Source organism: Heterocephalus glaber, unplaced genomic scaffold, assembly GCF_053883595.1.
Source record: "Heterocephalus glaber isolate CG9 unplaced genomic scaffold, H.glaber_assembly_v1.0 deba00000943, whole genome shotgun sequence".
NCBI classification, from domain to species: Eukaryota; Metazoa; Chordata; class Mammalia; order Rodentia; family Bathyergidae; genus Heterocephalus; species Heterocephalus glaber.
Window position 1 is genome coordinate 11,993,332 of NW_028258175.1, and position 21,007 is coordinate 12,014,338.

The following is a 21,007-nucleotide window of genomic DNA, read 5'->3' on the forward strand; positions in this document are numbered from 1 at the left end:
CTGCATAGCACATGACAGCCCAGGATGGCCCTTGGGGACAGCAGAGTTAGTAAGAGCCCTTCTCTTGTGGGAAAGCCTCTGGTGAGCCAGGAGTTCTCTGCCTATTGACCTCCATCCCAAGCCTACTTTGCCCTGACTCAGCTAGGCCCAAATAAGGACTTAGGTAAAGAATTTGAATGAAAAAGGGAAGTATCAATAAGTATGATAAGCACTTCCTTGAAAGGTTTACTACAGGGTTAAAAATGTCAGTGGACCTGTTAGTTTTAACAACAGTAACGGACTTTGTGAATCATTTGGCAGTTCTTCAAAAAAATTATACACATTCATTTCATATGCACACATCACCACGGGCTTCATGTTTGGTTCAGCATAAGACTTCATTGACGGTTATATGTATGAAACTTCACAGGGACAGTCCCATCCTGGTTTAACCCAAAGACCCCTGTACTTCATATGCAATAAGGAGACAAGACCTCTGAGTCTATCTCATTTGTGGGTGACATGAAGATGTTTTTAGTTCAGGGTCACAAACAAATGCACGTTGCACAACTCGGAGGATTTGCATGCCTGATTAAGGTTCATGTTTTTATTCATTCTGGACCACTTATCACAGCGCCAGTTTCTAAACCTTTGCCAGGTCTGGGAAGAGAGATTCCTACGGTCCAATAATTCAGACACACATTTCTTGAAGATCAAGTACATCAGTTTCAAGTTACATCTTTCCACATTCTCTGAAGGAAAATCTATTCCAACAGTTTACTGGAAAATTCCAAGTATATTGTCTTGAAAAATCAGCAATCCAGGCTTGAAAGATAACAGATGATGCCCGCTTTTCCTTGGCATTGACATTGTGGGTTAATGTTCCCCTCCCAGCGAAAGGCTTGGATTCTTCCGAAAACTCCTCGAGGCCCAGTTACGGAAGAATCTTTCCCATTTTCATCTTCTTTTCTTGTGGGCTTGGTGTCTGGCTACCGCAATAGTCATCAGGCCTTTAAGTTATCTTCTTGAACTGAGCGCCTAAATCGCAGGTCTGGGTTTGACACAGGAAAGAGGAGTTAATGCAGACACACACTGCCCCATCTCTAGGAGGGAAAGCCTGGGCCTTAAAGGCCTGGCAGCTTCTCGTGCCTTCTTTGCCCTGAACTCCCACCACTGGATGCCATGAGTAAATGCTGTCCCAAAAGACTACTGAGCTGGTTTGCTTCCTCCCCAGCATTCAGTCCCCTACCGGCATCAGCCCCAGATTACCCTTAGGAATGCACCTTCCCCTACTCTTCACCTCTGTGGTCCGTAAGGTGGCCCTGCCCCATACCTGTAGCTGAGACACGTGATTCAGACATGACCAAGGAAATGGACACATTTTTACAGCCATGCCAATCAGTCAATCCATGGATGAGCACCTTGCCCCATCACATCCAGTGAAACCCTGAAAACTCTAGGTCGCCTGCCCTTTTTCAATAACCTGAACCTGAGATGGCATGGGAATGGTAAAGCTGTTTTGCCATGATTAGGAACGACTGTTTGCAGAGGAACTAACATGGAAACGAACTGAACAGAGAAACAAGGTGGTGACACTGAACGCCTGCCTGCCTTAGGTCAGTCCTAAGGCAAAAATCATTCTTGGATTTTTACTTAAGCTATTTCGCATCAGGTTTGCAACTGAAAGACCACTTGGTACACAAGCAGTTCTGATCCTCTCTGCTTTGGGCTATAGCCCCAGGATAAAGCACCACATTTCCCCCAAAATAAGACCTAAATGGAAAATAACGCCTAGCATGACTTTTTTTCAGGTTGCTCATAATATAAGCCTTACTCCCAAAATAAGTCCCGGTTAAGATCATCAGCCAGATGGACACATTTAATACGTCCATTGAAACACATGATGGATGTTTTGAATTATAAAATAATATAAATAGTATTATTGACATTAAGACTTAAATGATAATATAAATTATAATTATTTGTAAATACCCAAGCAGGTGTGTTTGGATGAGAGGTAAACGTCTATGTAAACAGATGATTTATTCCTGAATGACCAATCAGAGTACAGACACAACACATAATGTGCACACTTGGTAATGAACAGATGTGGTTGTGTCTAATATGAATCTTCATAATTCAATTGTCATGATGCACTAGGAGCAGGCTACGTGAACACGAAGTGTTCATTTAAGGACAGCTCCATTGCTGGACATGAGAGTTTGGGACCAATATTTCTACAGGAAATGGAGTTGCAAGAAATTCAAGCTGGAATATCGGGGTTTGGAGAGTTATGACAATGTTCTAGAATTAGACGACATGACTATTTGAATAAATGTAGATTTTTGTACGTGAACAAATAAATGGAGATTATTGTACATGAATACATGCCCTATTTAATTTAAGACCTGGTTGTGTTTTTGGGGAAATACAGTACTGTTTTATTCTGTCAGTGAGATACTTACCAGGAGTAGCATCACATTCCCCCAAATGCAGAGGGCCTTGTTGCTACAAAAGGAAAATAGGGAGCCACATCACTGGGAAAGAATGGAGAGTCTGGGTCTTGTTGCATGGGTCATACAATTTGTGAACCTCCCATTACTTTAAAATTAGGGGTAACAAGACAAACGCGTCATACCCTGAACTATCAAGTGTGTTTTGTGTTATTTCCCTCAGTCATTCCACAGATACTTACTGAACATTTATAATATGCCAGGTAATACATTAGGACCTGGGTGACAAGGTACAGGCATGGTCCTTCACCGCAGAGGATATGACTTGGGCTTCTAGATTCCTTACCTAAGTTGTGCTGACAGTATTAATTTGCACCTATAGTATATCACACTGTCAAGATCACAACTTCTAAAACTGGTGGTATTTAAATTAAGGTTGGCTTCCTGTTTAGCTTTATTTTCTGGGACACCAAGGAAGAGAACTTTGGGATTAGAGTAGGCTTTGAAGCATCTCTAATACCCTCTTGGACTGAAATTGGTGAAATCTTTTTAAGCGTGATATGGCAACATCTATGAACATTACTGTGTACTGTCCGGGGGCAGAAATACTCACATAGAATAACAAAAAGGGCCAGGAGTATAGCTCTATGATAAAGCATTTGCTTAGCATATACAAGTAACACTGCAGTAAATATTACTGTAACAAAAATGCTTCATTGTTTACAGTTTTTAATACTTAAAAAACCTGGAAACAGCACAAATGTCCAGAATGAAAAAATATGTCCAAAATAAAACAATGACTGAAAAAATGTTGAGTGTGTATGGGGAGGGGGGTATGGCATTGTTTATATAACTATAGCCCCACTTTTTTTTTTTTGGTACCGGGGGTCGAACTCGGGACCTTACGCTTGCGAGGCATGCAGCAGAACCACTGAGCTAAATCCCCGGCCCTATAGCCCCACTTTTGTAATAAATGAAAATGTTAGTATCTACTAACAGGTGTGTTTGCTGATACCTGGGGGAAAGATCTGGAAGAACATACACTGAAGCATGAATAGTGGGCTGAGATTTGGGGGAACTTTTCATCTCAGTGTAATGTACTTGTATATTTTAGTAGGTTATGTAAAACAAATGTGTATCTCCATGAGGGCAGGGGCTTTGCTTTGTTCACAATAACCCAGCACCTAGAACGATTATTCTTATTTAATTTTTAGAAACCAGAATGCTTAAACATACAAAGAAAAGGGTCTGGGTGGGATGGTGTGTGCCTATAGTCAAAAAGCTGAGGGCCGGGAATTTAGCTCAGTGGTTTCACCGCCTGCTGTGCAAGCACAAGGACCCGAGTTCGATCCCCAGTACCAAAAAAAAAAAAAAAGAAGCTGAGGCAGGATCACTTGAACCTCGGAATTTGAGACCAGGGCAACATAGTGAGACTCATCCCAAATACACATATATAGGTGCTTACGTGGGCTGGGGATGCAGCTCAGTGGCTGCACCCCCAGAGTGCTTGCCTAGCACGTGCAAGATCCTGGGTTTTTATCATCAGCACTGCCACAACAAAAAGTGAGGCCATTTTGTGATGCCAAGAACCGAGCTCCAATTCCCTGATGCACTTTGCACAGGAAGACAGCCCTATTCCCAAGGGTCCTAAGAACGACATCTCACCTCCGTCTCTCTCCTTTCCAGAATAAGTGTGCTGGGCTTTGCCCTCTTCTCCATGTCCTGCAGTTTGGTCAACTTTTCTATCAGGAACATCTTATCTTTGCCCTCCTGCCAAGAAGAAAAGCAAAACAAAAACATGAAGGAGGGATGGTGGTGGAGGATTAAGAAGCAATTGGAAAAAGAAGGACCCAGAAGTTGGATGGAGCTTGCTGTCATGTTTTCTATTGATAAAAGACACACACACATACACGCACGACAGCAACATTAACAACTGCCTCGAGCCCTCATGCACTGTAACAGGCTCCTGTAAAGGAACTCCTCTAGCAGGCTTGGGCAGTAGCCTGCCCTAGACTGCTGCTAGAAGCAACTTACATGCCACTGTCTGAAGGCCTATGACAAACGTTTTGGTGTCCCCCTTCTTGGCTGCTCCCTGCCCCAGAAGCCTGGTCTGCAAACCTAGGATTGCCTCACTCTTCCCTGTCCTCCTACTAAAAATGCCAGATCTTAGAGCTTGGCCCCTAAGAACATCAAATGGGTTTCATTTGTCAACATATCTGTGTTGATGGAGATTAATAAAGTAAAATTGGAAAGAGGGACAAAGGAAAGGAGTCTGCCTTCCCATTGGGTGGGTGTAACCCCTTTCCTGTAGTAGAAAAGGGAAGACTATTCCACCTGTGTGCTGCAGTGGGTGAGCAAGCACCGTCAGCGGTCTTCCCAGTTTAGGCCAACGATGCTCATCCCGTTCTCATGCCTCTGTTTCTCCTTACACTTTTACCCTTTAATTTCGCCACCCAACAGTGGGTCTTGCTTCTCACAATTATCACCATGCAGTTTGTTTCAAGATGATTTTCTGCCTCTCCAATCCGTCTACATTTATTTATTTATTTATTGGTACCAGGGATCGAACTCGGGTCCTTGCGCTTGCGCAGCAGGCGGCGAAACCACTGAGCTAAATCCCCAGCCCCCCCTTCTACATTTATTAATCAGAATTCTTTTGTAAGGAAGAGCTGTCCCTGAGAATAGAGATTTTTCAGAATACCCCTAGGGTCTGGTGACACACACCTGTGATCCCCACACTCGGAGAGTTAGGCAGGAGGATCGCAAGTTCGAACCCAACCTTGGCACCTTAGTGTGATTCTATCTCAAAAAAGAACTGGGGTGCGACTTGGGGCAGAGGCCCTGGATTTAATCTCCCAGGACTGAAAAACAAAACGAAAGAAAACAAGCTGCCTAGCTGTCTTGGATGTAGCCAACTTGTTTGGAAATTTCTGGTCTATAGGAGGGGAGTGGGAATTAGAATTACCTAGTGGGTTTGTAAAAATGCAAACTCCTACGCTTTCCCTCAACAGACTTTTACTGGGGGAGACAAAACTGCATTGTAGTTAAGAGCACAGACTTTGGACTCTCCATAGAGGAAAGGCTGCAGAAAGCTTTGTGATGGACGAATTAGGCTAATAGTCCTTAGAACCACTGATTGCTGTCAACATCACAGAAGAGACATCATATATCTCAAGGTGATGTGGAATAGAGGCATATTATCACCTGTGTGAAGAGAGGCACAGAATTATTGTACCTGAAGTACACTGGTCCCAGACTTAGGACAGTTCAACTTGAGATTTTTCTGTCTTTACCATAGAGTGAAAGGCATACAAATTCAGTAGAAGCTCTGCTTTAATTTTTGAACTTTGATCTTTTCCCAGGCTAATGAAACTTAGTACATACTCTGTCGTGATGCTGAGCAGCGGCAACAAGCCACATCTCATGGTCAGGTCAAGCTGCAGCTCGTGGTCACAACAGTGAATAACACACTCTGCAGTGAACAGTACTGCTAAGCTAGGATGTTCATTAGGTTAAGTGTCTCAAATGCATCTTCCACCTGGAACACTCTCAATTTACAAAGAGTTTGTGGGGCATGTTCCCATCTGTAAGTCGAGGAGCATCTGTATTTTGTCTAAACAGTTGAATCTGGGTCTGTCAAATCTCTAGATTTTACCACTCATTTATAGGAAATATAAAGGAAAAAAGAAACATAGGAACCAGCACCAGAGGGTTGCAGATCAGGTACACGTAGAATATAGAAAACATAAAACCTGGGTTCTTCCATAATAAGAAGGCAAGAAAAAGTGAGGAGTGCTGAATGGTTACAGATTAAAAGAAAATTAGGCATATCAAGGAAAAGCAATATGTGGCCATTTTTCAGACACTAATCGAACAACTCTTCTGTAAAAAGATGCTTACTGGGACAGCTGGAGAAATCTGAATATTGATTGGGTCACATGATAGTAGTAAATTCTTGGTAAGTTTTCTTTTAAGTGTGATGGTATTTTATCTCTCACGTTTATTTTTTATTTTATTTTTATTTTTGGGGGGGTACCGGGGATTGAACTCAGGTCCTTGCGCTTGTGCAGCAGGTGGTGAAACCACTGAGCTAAATCCCCGGCCCAGTGTGATGGTATTTTAAGTCTCTATCTCATAAATATGCATATAAAAGTTTTTACTCAGGAGGTCACTCCGGTTCTGGTTCCAGTTCCAGTTCTTGTTCCAGTGCCCGGGATGGCTTTCATTCCTGGTGATCAGTAACAAGGTCAAGATGCTGCAGAATCTGTGTGCTCTTTGACAGATTGCCCAGAGGCCACCAGCACTGCTTCACCCAGGCATTTTGAAAAGAATGTTCCACAGAAACAAAAGCTCTTTGGGAGGCCAGTGGAAATCCAGTGTGTCTACAGGGTGCAGTAGCTGATGCCCTCTTGTATAGAACCACTGTGGCTTGTGGAACTGCATATGCCATATCAGCTGGCTATGGCATCATTTCCAAAGAAGCCGGAATGACTTCAGTCATCCTAGCAATTGAGTGGCTGAGTTCCAGTCAGTTCTTGGACCAGTAATATGAATATAAATAACTGAGCTCTTCTTTGGGGAATCAATATTTATTGACTTGTACTAACTGCCACTAACAAAGCAGTCTTTACCCCCAAAAAAGTTTTTTACTGATAAAAAAATGAATAAAGTCTAAGATTTTCTTTAAAATAATCTATAATAGAGATCTTCAGAGAAGAAATGGTGTAGATAAAGTCAGAGTACATAGATGTCGATGGTTATCGGGGCTGGGTGCAGAAGCCATGGTAATTCATTATGCTCTTCTCTCTATTTTAGGGTATCTTTGGAAATTTCCATTATAAAGTGTTAGAAAGAAGAGGGAGAGGGTGACAGAGGGACCCTACAGGACTTACATTAATGATCTGTTCATGGAGCAGCCTGATCATAACCTTCCTTCCCTCTGTGATCTGCCAGTAAAGATAGGTGATGATTCTGGAAAAAAAGAAAGAATGACAGACACTTTTGCTCCAAATTTTAACGGGGGTGCCAAAGAACTGGAATTTTTTTTTTTTTTTTGCAATTGGGTTTTGCCCCAAATATGTTCCTGAAAAGTCGTATCAGGGTGAGTTGCTGGTTAGAGTAATGGTTCTCAACATCCACATGGATCACAAGGAGGTGATGTAAGGGCCCCCTCTCTGGTCAATGAATATCTGGGCATGGGGCCAGACATCAGAGGGGTTTTTTGTTTTGGTTTTTGGGTTTTTTTCTGGTACCTGGGATCGAACTCAGGATCTTGCACTTGCAAGGCAGGTGTGGTGCCACTGAGCTGAATCCCTGCCCCAGCATTTTAAAAATGCTCATAATCCTAATATGCAGCTCAAGTTGTGAATGTGGACAGAGCTATTCAAACGTCAAGTAGGAGGATCACTGCAAGTTCAAGTCCAGCCTGGGCTACATAGTGAGTTCAAGGCCAGCCTGAACTACACAGCAAGACCCTGTTTCAAAACAAAACAAATGAACAAACAAAAACTTCAAGTGGCACACATTTCTTGGGAATTTGCTGCAATGCATATTCTGATTTAATAGTTCAGGGGTAGAGCCTGTGATTCTGCATTTCCAACAAGCTCCCAGTATATATTTCTTCTTTGTCCCTGGCACACAGCTCCTAAAATTCTTGGAATCTCTAGAGAGTCTTTCAAATGAGACTGAGATTTATGGTGGCTGGGAATCAATAGGTGGCTTTAGGATAGGGCTAGCACCAGAAAGACCAGAACATGATTAAAGGGTTGGACCTTTCTGTCCCTGCCCCTCATGACCAGGGGCAGGACACAAAGGCTGGAAACTGAGTGAAACCCCAGCAGCCAATGATTTGATCAATCATGCCTACCTAGGAGTGGGCATGGAAGCTGCACACCACCCCTCCATCTACCTTGCCCTAGGCATCTCTTCCCTTCGACTTTTTCCTGAGTTGGATTCTCTATAACCAACTGGTAATAGTAAACTGCCTTCCAAGTCCTGTGAGTCATTTTATCCAACCTGAGGAAGAGGTTGTGGGAACCCTCAAATTCATAGCCAGGCAGGGAGAAGTACAAGTGACAATGCGGGACTTGGGACTAGCATCTGAAGCAGGATTGAGCCTTTAACTTGTAGGGTCCCACACTAACTGCAAGTGGAGTCCCAGAATTGAATGAAATTTGAGGACACCCAGTTGGTATCCAGAGAATTGGAGAATGGATTGATGTGAAGACAAACCCTACCCCATCCCAACATTTGGTATCAGAAGCCTGCATGAAAACAGCACAGACCTAGTGAATTAGAAGTCTGAAGAAGCAAAGCAGCTGGAGAGCTCACCATTCCCAGGAGCCAATGGCAGCTGGTGGAGTGGAGGAGGGCACAGCGTCGGGGGGGGGGGGGGACCCGGGTTCTGCCCTCTTCTTTCCCTACCAGGCTGGGAAGCCTGGAACTTGTTTCTGCAAATCACACCTTCACTGTAAGTCTTATCACTCCTGTCTGCATGTGGACAGACTGCTCTACCATCTACACCAATTGGTTCCCGTACTCTGTGCTTTTGGACTGCATCCTTCTGATTAGGAGTTGCCATCCTGAATGCCCCTAGGGGTGATATCTCAACAGAGACTGCTGTAAGTCCACCAGCCAATTGTCCCACGCAGGAAAATGCCCCAGTGTTGGAAATCTACATTTCCTCAAGAAGCCAGAAATGGATCTTTCAAACTATAAAAGCACAATATTCTATATATCAGGAATGCCCAAGCCCTTTTCAAATGTCGAAGTGTCAGAAGGAAATTATATATACAATTTTCCTAAGTATTGTCATGTCCAGTTTTTCATTTTGTTCTCATGTCATCTCTTAAAAGGGCAAAGTAGGTATTACTTTCTCTGTAGATCATGGAAAAAAAAAACCTCTGACAATATTAAATAATTTTTTTTTGGTACCAGGGATCAAACTGGAACCTTGCGCTTATGAGGCAAGCGGCGGAACCACTGAGCTAAATCCTTGGCCCGATATTAAATAATTTTTTAAAAATATATCTAGCGAGAGAGTCAGGACTGTCTTTTTGGGGGGTTGGGGACAGGGGCTCGCTATGTAGTTCCAGCTGGCCTTGAACTCAAAGTGATCCTCATGCCTCAGCCTCCCAAGTGCTGGGATTACAGCACCACCACGCCCGGCTGAGTCAGGACCACCTTGAACACAAAGCTTGGTTGTCGCCCTTCGCTTTCCAGCCAAATGTCCCCAGATCTGCCCTCATCTTACGTCCAGGGCGGGTCTCCCCAAGAGCTCTGCACTTCCCCCACGAGTTTCCCAAGGCACCCCACTTACAACACGATGATAGTGAGGATGAAAAAGAAGTGCACACTGCTGATGAGGTTCTGATAGATCCAGACCACCCACGTGTAGCCAGACCTCTTACGAAGGGTGTCGATCCAAAGGTAGATGGACTGAATGAAGAGAGGCACACCTCGGAAGGGACCGCAGTTAGCTGAAGGCTTCAATCTGGAAAAGCAAGGAACAGGAAAAAAATCTCTGGCGTGGAACTCCGACGTAGTACTCGAGAATCTGTGTGTGTGTGGTGGTGTTGTTGGGTGTTACTGGGGATTGAACCCAGGACCTTTGTACTAAGCTACATCCTCAGCCACTCTTCCCCTGCCCCAGTCCCCCCAAGGCCAGGTACCAGCCAACTCAGGACAGCCGAGACCCCAGAGCCTGCTGAAATTATTCAACCTACCAAACCCTAAGTCTACCCCGTCATTCCTGTTCCTTATCAAGGAAACCAAATGAAGGCTCTTGTCAACATTTCCCCTCCCTCCCTCTGCCTCCTGACCAATGCTGGTGCTTCCCTGGGTGGCCCTGCATGGCACGGTGTCCCCTGCCCTTGGGAACTGTGAGTAACAAACTATGGTTTCAACAGTACTTGCCTCCCATCAGTTGGCCTTACCATACCTACATTTATCAAAGCCCACATTTTAAACAAACCCACCCAGTCTCTAAAGGCAGTCATGTCCTACCTCCAGACGGTGATGGCCAGGGTGCACAGCACTCCCGTGAAGGAGGGGAAGAAGAGCAAGAAGATGAAGACCGTGATCATCTGGGAGGCCCTCCAGGCTTTGCTCGGAGGCTGGAAGTTCCTCATCAGGCTGATCTGAGGGGAGAAACACGGTCTCCTCCCATGTGTGGCCAGAGGAACACCCAGAGGGAAGCACCAGGTGCTGGTTTCTGGGTCCCTTCCCAATGCCCCTCCAACCACCACCAGGTCCTATGAGACTGAGAGAAGCTGACAGGTCCCAATTTGGGACTGACTCACGTATTTGACATAAAACATGATGAAGAGAGTAATCATTTGGATTAAGGGCAGCAGAGGGCAGAAGAAGATCCCAATCCTGTGAGCAAAAGATGATGAGTGTCAGAGACCAGGGGAGACATGAGGAGTCAGGACAGATGGGGAGGGTAGAGGGAAGGGAGAGAGGGTCGAGTTGTGTCCCCCTAAAAGTCATACGGTGAAACCCTATCTCGTGGTTCTCCAGACCATGGCTGTATTTGGAGACAGGGTCTCTACAGTGGTGATTAAGACAGACGATGTTCTTGTGGTGGACCCTAGTCCGACAAGATTGGTATCCCTAGAAGGAGAGAAGGCGGGGGCAAACTCCCACGAGGGATGACCCACGAAGACACAGGGAGAAGACAGCTACCGATTAGCCAAGGAGGGAGGTCTTCGACTGATCCTTCCCTCTCCGCCCTGAGAAGAAACCAACCCTGCGGCACCTTGATCTTGGACTTCTGGCCTCCAGAACTGCTAGGACAAGCTTCTGTGGCTTAAGGTGCCCAGACTGGTACGTTGTTCTGGCAGCCCCGACAGACGAACACACAGGGAGACTGTTTGCCTCACAGCTGACCTAACCAGTTCCCCCAGCCCCGGTGTCCAACTGCTGGGAGATGTTGCAGGGACTCCCACGCAGCCACTAAACCACCATGGCCTTCAGGGTGTGCTAAGGCATTATGGAAGGTCTGAGACCCTGCAGGGAGGAGGAGAGAAAGTACCCCAAGTTACAGATGAGTAGGGCTTCACTTTCCAGCTCTCTGTGATGTTTCTGAGGGCCAAAGAGGGGACTCTCAGTTTTGTGCTAAAATGGTTTAACTCAACTCTTGCCAGCCCCCTGCTTTCCTAGAAAGTTTCTAAAGTCATAATTGAGAGGATTAGTAGAGAGCAGTACCTAGATAGAATACAAGGACCATGTAGGACAGGATTGCTTTTATTTTTCCAATTACTTGTGATTTCTGTTAAATGGTTTTACATTTATAATCATAAAATAAAGACTTCTGTAAAAATGTATTTGAGTAAAAGAAAAAAAACCACAAAAAAATCAGCTGGGCATGGTGGTGTATGACTATAATTCCAGCACTCTGGGAAGTTGAGGCAAGAGGATTAAAAGTTTGAGCCCAGCCTGGGCAATTTAGTGACTTAGTGAAACCCTGTCTCAAAATAGAAAAATTTTTTAAAAAAGAGTTGGGTATGTAGCTTAGTGCAAAGGCCCACAGGATAACAATGGTCATAGTGTCCCCACTTATAAAACAGCTCTGAGTCAGGGACTCACTGAGCATTTTTTAATTTTTGTTTTTATTTTCTTCACTGAATATTTAAGTACATATATCTTCTCACTTAATCTACTCTAAACACCAGTGAAGTAGGTACTATTCTCTCTACCTTTGAACTTTCCCATAGGCATCCTGTTGGTTGAAATAGTGGGTGGCAGGTCTTTTTAAGCTGTCAAATTGCCAGTGAGTGACCTGGAAGTGTACAAATATATCACCTAAAAGAGAAAGAAAAGCCCTCTCTATCTCTAAAATGAATCCATTGACATGAGTGAGTTATCTGCAGACAGCCAGATTACCCAGGAAACTCTATTAAAAAGTCAGAAAATATAAAATTTCCAGTTGCATGGTATGTTGGAATGCCAAAGCCATTTTGCCCATAATCCATTTAATCCGCAACACTACTTGTTATTATCAACTACAGTTATTTTTATGTGCATTTTACCAATGAAGAAACTGAAGCTCAGAGAAGCTCAGGGCCCACAGTGACTGGAAAAGCTAACCCTAAAAGCCAGGTTATCCAACCCTAACTGCATTGCTCTCAGTCAGCAACTGGAACTGGGCATGTGATGCATCACACAGAATTCTGGCATTAACTCCATTGTGTTAAGATAAATAAGGAAAAAGACTCACTGGCTATTGAATTCTAGTTTCTAGATGAGGATATATACAAACATGGATGCAAGGGGCTAGGAGTGTAGCTCAGTGGTAGAGCACTTAGCATGCCCAAGAACCTAGAACCAAAAGTTTGGTCCCTAGAACAACAACAACAACAATAACACAACAATTGATGCATGATTCAATTAGCTGGTTTTCTCAGTACACACACACATGCACACACATAGTTGCTAGAATAGAAGTGGTGATTCCCCAAGGCCACAGAGACCTCACTTGGTGGTACACTGGCATAGCAGGCCAGGTTAGGTATAAGAAACACCCAGTCCTCTCTTTCCTTTTCTTTATTCTCATATTTCTGTTGAGCTATAGATGCAAAGTAAAGTTTTACACTGCCAGCATACAGCAATGAGAAATGGCAACTCAGTGCTGGGGAGACGAGAGATCAAGGTGGAGACAGGCAAATGGGAGATCCTCACCTTCAAAGCCCCCCCGAATGTTACCATGATAGGAGAGGGGCCAGATCCTTCTGGAGAGCAGCCAGGCATTTAGATCCTATATGGAATTTCCCGATTTTTTAATATTGGTGGTTGTCTTAGTTCACTCATACTGATATTCAAAATACCATAAACTGGTCAGTCTGGGAACAACAGAAACTTATTTCTCACAGTTCTGGAAGCTGAGAAGTCCATGATCAAGTATTGGTAGGTTCAGTGTCTGGTGAAGGCTGTTTCCTGCTTTGCCATAGTGCCTTTCTTGCTGTCCTCACAGTGTCAATAAGATTTCAACATAGGAATTTTAGAGGGTCACAACATTGGGAGCACACCACGGCAAGGGGTGGTTCAAAGTTTTAGAAATGGCACTGTGTGGGACAAACGAATCATATCTATGCACTACATACAGACAGCCTGTGGGCCTCCAGTTTGGGACCTGCTCTATGCCGATTCATATCTGAAGCCCTCATGGTTTCATAAAGGAAAAGCAAAGTCTACAAGCAAAACTTACGGCTCTCAGACTAGCTGGGTTCGGTATCAGCTTTAAAACAACAGATTGAGACCTTGCCACCAAAATTCTAAGTCAGGTAGGAGCTGACTGGGGAGTCTCACAGAGCTGTAAAACTTACCACACCAGAGTTTGTGCATAGATCAGTTCTAGAACATTCCTGGCAATGTCAAACTCCTGTAAGCCCAGACTTGTGATGAATCGCATCCCAATGATCCTGTAAAAATGTACTAAGTTTAGCACCCAAACCACAACTGCCTCCTTCAAAAGAGGCTCCACATTGGGCCGGGGATTTAGCTCAGTGGTTCTGGCGCCTGCCTAGCAAGTGCAAGGTCCTGAGTTGGATCCCCGATAGCAAAAAAAAAAAAAAAGAGGCTCCATAAAGCTGGGCATGGTGGTGCGCGCCTGTAATCCTAGCACTTCAGGAGGCTGACACCGGAGATTGAAAATTCCAGCCCAGTCTGGGAAAATTAGCAAGACCCTGTCTCAAAATTAAAAATAAAAATAAAAAAGGGGTGGGGATGTAACTAAGTGAAAGGTCCTGGGTTCAATCCCAGTAACACACATCCACAAAACATCAAACAACAATGAAGCCCTTCCCCAGTTTAGAATAAAGTTGTAAGCTCCCTTGCAAATGTCTGAAAAGTTCCAAATACATAAGTATGCATGTGAAAAATAACTGACAGAATTGAGGGGGAGATGCAATTAGTACAGTGTAGTTAAGTGGAGAACTGCTAAAGTAATTTATAAATAATTCTAGAGAACATGTTACTTTAACTATTTAATTATCCCAATTATTACCTTGTTTGTACCACTCTGTGCTTATCAAACTCTTTTTTACGAACCAGATAAACAGAGAACCTTCCAACCCAAATAAACAAAAAAAACTTGTTTCTTGGTCCTGGGGATTAAACCCAGGGTCTTGCACATACTAAGCACACATTCTACCACTGAGCTACAACCTCAACCAGATAAAACAAAATTGTAAATTTATGGTAACTGCAGCCAAATTAATGATTTTTCCTTGTTCCCTAAATCTGCAAGGAGGGAGCCAAGCTCTCCATTTACTCTGGGGAAATTTGAGACTACATTGACTTCTTCAGACAGAGAAGTTCCCAATAATAAATTTCTGTCAAAAACAAACAAACAAATCAATCAATCCTCTCATGTTTATGCCAGGCCCTGGGCAGAGGCTTGAGTAAAAGCGGGTTTGGGCAGAACTGAGTGAGGGAAGCCAACATCCAATCTGCTCACTGAGAAAAAACCCAGCACGGTGTCATGCCATCCCCTTACTTTGGCAGGAGCTTCCAGAGCCATGAGAATATCTGGAAGCACAGAAATGCTTGTCATCTCATTTAAAAATGAATGAATGAGTGAATAAAAAAGAACCACACATGGCTGAGGTATAGCTCAGTGGTAAAGGGCTTGCCTAGTATGCACGACACCTTGAGTTTTATGCCCAGCAAGGCAAAAAAAAAAAAAAGGGATCAATGATATTAGTGCCTCAAGTCCATATACCTGATGTTAAAAAAAAAAAAAAATTAGGGCCGGGGATTTTGCTCAGTGGTTTCGCTGCCTGCTGTGCAAGCGCAAGAACCTGAGTTCGATCCCCAATACAAAAAAAAAAAAAAAATTAGAAGCCAGGCGTAGTGGCATACTCTTGAAATCCCAGTTCTCTCAAGGCTGAGGCAGGAGAATCATCATGAGTTTGAGGCCAGCCTGGGCTACATACTGAGTTCAAGTCCAGCTTCTTTCATAGATAAATACATACATACATATATACATTAGATTAAAATGAGGTAAATCTAGATGTACAAACATGGAAAGAGGCCAATGCATAGCTAGCTTAATGAAAGCAAACTCTACAGGGATTTTCCTGCAAACAAAAATCCCATCCATTAAAAAAAAAAAAGCCCACGCTCCGCACAAACAAAAATCATCACAGAGCCTGCAGAATGACTTAAAAATTGTCTTTCTTTTACAACATGGTCTCGTGAAATTGCTAAGTTGCTGTCATGGTTTTATTTGTATCGGCATTTTTTTGGTTTTGGTTTTCTTTTGGTACTGGGGATCCAACTCGGGTCCTTGCCCTTGCGGAGCAGGCGGTGGAGCCACTGAGCTAAATCCCCAGCCCTGCTGTTATGGTTTTAGATCAGGAATCTCTCAGCCCCAAAGGCCTCATGTGCTCCCAGGCAGGGCTTTGGGGAGGCGGCTGACTCACGGGGGCCACAGAGCTGACTTGCAGAGAGAGAGAAGGTGGGGTCTGCCCACCAGGAACGTGGCTGGACAGCTGCCTCTCCCTCCCCGGCCCGCTCTTCGCTGCTTCCCGACCGCCACGATGTGGGCGGCTTTTCCGTGCCGGCTCTTCCACCACGCTACCAACAACACAAGGACTGAGACTTCTGAAAAGTCTCGGAGTAAACTTCTCCCCCTTTTAGTTGCAGGTTTTGCTATTTTGTCCCAATGATGAGGACAGTGACTTAGACAGGTGCTCAGGCTAGAGCCAAACTTGAAATCCTCCTCCTGCCTCAGCTCCCAGAGTGCTGGGACTACAGGTGTGCACAGCCAGGCCCAGATGGGTGATCCCATTTTTTATTTTTGAAAATTATTTAATATAATATATTTTAAAATATATATGGCTGAGGATTTAGCTCAGTGGTTTCGCCACCTGCTGCACAAGCGCAAGGACTCGAGTTCGATCCCCGGTACCAAAAAATAAAAAAATAAATAAATAAAATATATAATCCTAGAATATTAAAATTATCTACAGTGGATAAGATTTTAAGTGGCTAAATTTCTATTTTAATTGGAGAGAAAGAGAGAGTGTGTGTGTGTGTGTGTGTGCGTGTGTGTGTGTGAGTGTATGTGTGTTTTCTTCAAGAGAAGGTTATAATGGTTCAACTGAACCCAATAAACTGTGACAACAAGGCTGTCAGGTTAAGGTGAAATTTTAGTTCATTTAGAAGAGAACAATATCCCAAAGGACAGTGGACAGATTATAATAACACACAAGTTGAGTACATAAGAGATCCACCCCTACCTGGTGCTCAGTTGGGAATCAGGATGTGGTTACAGCATAGGAGAAAATATTCATGGCCAACAAATATTTACCTCCTCAAAAATTCTCCCAGGAAGGAATCAGCCAAAGAAAACACAAAATCCATCAGAAGGAGCCGGTAGATCTCCTGGCCAATGAAGGTTTCCCAGCACTGGAAGGCAGACAAGAGACAGGATGTGGTGGGCCGCTGCCCCTGCTCAGTTCACGTCTGTTCTGTTCCTGCCTCCATATGCTGTTTTACCCACCACAGGTCTCCAAATTCACCCTACCCCCACCATTTCTTAGCCAGGGATACTCAGCCTTTTTTTTTTTTTTTTGAGAATAGGTCTTGCTATGTAGTTCAGGCTGGCCTTGAACTCACTACATAGCCCAGGCTGGCCTTGAACTCACAGTGATCTTCTTCTTGCCTCAGCCTCCTGAGTGCTGAGATTACAGGTATGCACTACCACCCACAGCCTGGGCTGATCAGTTTCTTCAGGACAGCAGGAGGGATTGGTGGTTTATAACACTCCCCTCTTTTTGCTGATTGGCTTTATGAAAAATTAATCAGTGTGTGCTTGATTAAGAAAGTGAACTGGAGGTTTAGCAGGCTAATGTAAACTGGAAATGTGACTTAGTTGGTTTATGAAACTGGTGTTCAGTAATCTCTGCAGGAAGAACTATGAACTGATAGACTGGGAGAGTTTGGGATTGGTTGGAGGAGAGGGAAGTTTTTGGTGCATAACCCGAGGATGGATGGATGGATGGATGGATGGATGGATAAATGGGGCAGGTGGATAGATGACAGATAAAATACATAGATGGATGGATAGATAGATGAGTGGATGGATGGATGGGGTGGGCTGATAGATGACAGGTGAATAAATGGATGGATTGATGGATAGATGGACATGCAGATGGATGGATAGAGGTTGCTAGATGAGAAATGGATGGATGGATGGATCAATGGATGGGAGAGTGGGTGAATGGATGGAGGTATAACATGGTATCTTCTCTAAACAGGCTAACCTGGAAGACAGGTTTTAAACTTATTTGACAATAACACTGAGAAGGTAAGGGTGCCATGTTCATGAATCTGGAAACAGCAGGATTATTTTGGTCCAGGAACAAAAGGTGATAGTTGGAGAGAAGCGCCTGCTTCCCTGACTCTGCTTCCAAACCCAGGCATCCCAGACAACCAAGGGCTCAGGATGGAATAGGATGTAGGGCCCAAATCTCATGGGGACCCCAGCAGCAGCAGGAGAGGCATCCCAGTGAGGAGGCCACAGAGGTTGGCTTGTTCCTGAATTCACATGGGACACCATTCTCAGAGTGGGAGTTCAGATGCTCTGCCTCAGAGGTGAGGGGAAACTAAAAGGTGTGGCTGAGTAAGGCAGAGCCAGGAAAGACCAGGATTAGGACATAATTGTTACTGGCAGCACTTAGAGAACTGGTAGCACTGAAGAATGGTAAAGCCCAGGGTGTCTAAGTTTCAGGAAAAAAAACAACGGAATAGGGAGGATCAAAACAGATCTTATTCAGAAACCCAAGTCTCTTAGAACAGATTAGCATCAAAATTAGTAAAACCTGTTCCATACCCACTTTAAACTGGGCCTTGTACTTATACCACGTGTGATACTATTTCATTCCCATTTTTACAGATGACAAAAATGAAGCTAAGGTGACCGCAGAAGACAGCTGGGTTTTCAAGCCAGGTCTGCCTGGGTCTAGGACCTGAATCTCTCACTGAGGCCCCCTGCCTTATGCAGCCGTCTACCCCAGCTGCTCCTTCTCCTCCGAAGAGGTTAGTACAAATAGGGCGTGATGGCCATCAAGAAGCCTGCATACCCCTAGGAGCAAGGACTACAAAACGAAACTTAGGGCCAAACGGTGTGGACCTCTCACCTCTTCATCAGATAGCGCCACAATGTTGAGCCAAGAGTAACAGAGGATTCCAATGACTGATATTTTCAAAAAGATGTTTCTGAACAGCAGAAGAGAAGAAAATTATGATCATTACCCTCCATGGCAGTCTCTTATGCTTTCTCAAGATGATTCCTCTTGGGCACATGATAGGACAGAAGTCTCTGCCCCTCACCAACCTCCAGTGGCTGGATGGGGCCATGTGGCTAGTTCTAGAATTGTGAAGGTAAGTGATGCATGTCACTTCTACACCAGAGCTCCAAATGCAATTCGAGACCCTCTGGAACTCCCTGTCTCCCCCATGGAATGGCCGCCAGCAATATCCGAGATGGGCACTGCTCCTAATGATCGGGCTCCTCTCTGATGAATGGGACCAGAACCCTCCTGCAAATCCATAACGCACACGTAGCATGGACAAGAAAGAAACTGCTGGGTTCCAAGCCACTCAGAGTTGGGGGTTTCTTTTTGTTACTGCAGCATCACTTAATTTATCTGACTGATACACTCTCTTTTGTTGTGTCTACAAACTATCTGATTTCAATTTCCCACGAAAATAATAGTAAATGTTCTGTTCCTAACATTCACTGGTGCTGACCCAAGATACTCCGCTGAGTACTTTAATGAGTCACTCCCCTTAATCTTTACACACTACCATCAGGTAGATGATATTTCATGCCCATTTTACCCAATGTGCAAAGTTTTGGGGTGACCATGATACATACCTAAGAAAATGATGCCTTGGCCCAGGGCGTGGGATGTAAAGGAGTAAGAAGGGTAAGGAATCGCCTGTGGTTGGGTTTTCACAATGAGTCAGATAGAATTGACAGACTGATGGATTCATTTACTCACTCATTCATGTCCCCATTATTCTTGAGCATCTATTAAAACCTAGCCATTGTGAGCAAGGCAAAGATTTCTCCCATCAACTACGGGGGAGGAAGATATCAATCGATAAAATATGCTAAGGAGTGGTAAGAAAATGGTGATGCAGGGGCGAAAGGGCAGTGAGGAGCTGTCATTTTTAATAGGGTGGCCAGGGAGTAGCTCTCTTAGAGGACGATATTTAAGCAGAAGCCAAGATAAAACCAGGAATGAGCCATGAGGCTCTCTGTAGGAAGAGCTTCCGGTCAGAAAGAGCACCCAGGGCAAAGGCCCAGAGGTGGGTGCAGAGCTTGGCACGTGTGTGAGCTCCTAGGAGGCTGTGAGGGACAGGGTGGGGACCAAGGAAGAAAGAGGTAAGAAATGGGGCCGGAGAGCCGGCCATAAGCCAGCGCTCACGGGCCAAGGTAAGAACCACACTTGGCAACTGGCAGGGAAGACACTCACTCTGCACCGTGCAGGCTTATTGTCACAGCCAGGAACTAACCGATCGGGGACTGGCCAGGAAAAAGCTAGGAGGACAAAATTTGGGTAGTTTTAGCCTTTGTTTATCAAAACCCCAGGGTCACCTCTAGCACACAGGATGCCTTTGTGGGAGCCACCCAAAGGCACCTACTCTGAACCAGTGAACTGCCAAAAGTACTCCTCTCACCTCTGTTTCAGTAGTGGAACCACTGTTTGACAACGGCTAATTTCAGCCCTCACACAGCTCTTCAACTAGGAGCCTTGGCGCAGTGCACTGCCTGTCTAACTGTCCATGTTATCCTTGAGAACTATGTTTATCAGCCATTGGTAAAGGTAAGCTGTTACTTTGGGCAAAAGGCACTTGTACTGTGCAAGAGTATCTTCCTAGAGTTCTTTTATGGCTATTAACCCACACCACATTTTCCACTTGGAATTGCTTCCTTCTGGAGCATGGTACTTTGATTGTTTTGTTTCGTTTTGTTTTGAAACAGGGTCTTGCTAAGTAGTGCAGGCTGGCCTTGAACTCACTAAGTAGCTCAGGCTGGCCTTGAACTCCCAGCGATTCTCCTGCCTCAGCCTCCCAGGTGCTGGGATTACAGGCATGCGCTACCACACCCAGCTAAACTTCAATATTTGAATGGGACTCCTCTAACTCTGTGGAAATGGAGCCGCTGCTGGGTGTGGCAGACACACCTACCGGATCAGGAGGGTGTAGACTTCGTGCCGGGGCATCTCGTACCTCTCCACCAGCCCGAACATGGAGTAGAAGCGCGGCACAATCAGGTTGATGCAGGACACCACAAAAGGCAGTAACAGCACCGCCCCAGGGTCCCTGTGTGTTCTCAGGAACTGTAAGGATGGAGGAGAGAACCAAGCTGCCTACAGTGCCCTGCACCCTCTCTGCCTCACTCAGAAGAGCCACATCATGGGAACGGCCCAGGGGCAGCACCTGTGGGCTTCACTACTAAACTACCACTTCTTTAGCACTTAACCTGTCCCAAGCACATGGAGACTCAGAGAGGAAAGACACTTGCCTCGAGTCACTCTGCAAGGAAGTGGGAGATCTGA

General features: G+C 44.7%; 1 protein-coding gene and 1 pseudogene across 11 annotated transcripts in view; one reads left to right on the plus strand and one right to left on the minus strand.

Moving 5' to 3' along the window:
* Positions 1-553: 553 nt before the first annotated feature.
* The window catches only part of Tmc5 (transmembrane channel like 5), a 71,726-nt gene continuing 51,272 nt past the window's right edge, over positions 554-21,007 (minus strand). For 7 of the 11 annotated variants that reach the window (XM_087208932.1, XM_021237265.2, XM_087208931.1 and 4 more), the window contains 11 exons: positions 20,637-20,788; positions 18,578-18,656; positions 16,747-16,844; positions 13,757-13,852; positions 10,733-10,808; positions 10,437-10,570; positions 9,751-9,924; positions 7,325-7,403; positions 4,098-4,202; positions 2,445-2,487; positions 788-1,030 (listed from right to left, as the gene is read on the minus strand). In XM_087208932.1, the coding sequence (XP_087065058.1) occupies positions 984-1,030; positions 2,445-2,487; positions 4,098-4,202; positions 7,325-7,403; positions 9,751-9,924; positions 10,437-10,570; positions 10,733-10,808; positions 13,757-13,852; positions 16,747-16,844; positions 18,578-18,656; positions 20,637-20,788 (1,083 nt within the window). In that variant the 3' untranslated portion in view covers positions 788-983. Of the gene's footprint in view, positions 1,031-2,444; positions 2,488-4,097; positions 4,203-7,324; positions 7,404-9,750; positions 9,925-10,436; positions 10,571-10,732; positions 10,809-13,756; positions 13,853-16,746; positions 16,845-18,577; positions 18,657-20,636; positions 20,789-21,007 lie in introns of all 11 variants that reach the window. The other 4 variants (XM_004855806.4, XM_087208937.1, XM_087208938.1 and 1 more) reach the window with 3 other exon arrangements.
* LOC106010346 (cytochrome c oxidase subunit 7A2, mitochondrial pseudogene) lies at positions 6,685-6,993 on the plus strand (annotated as a pseudogene).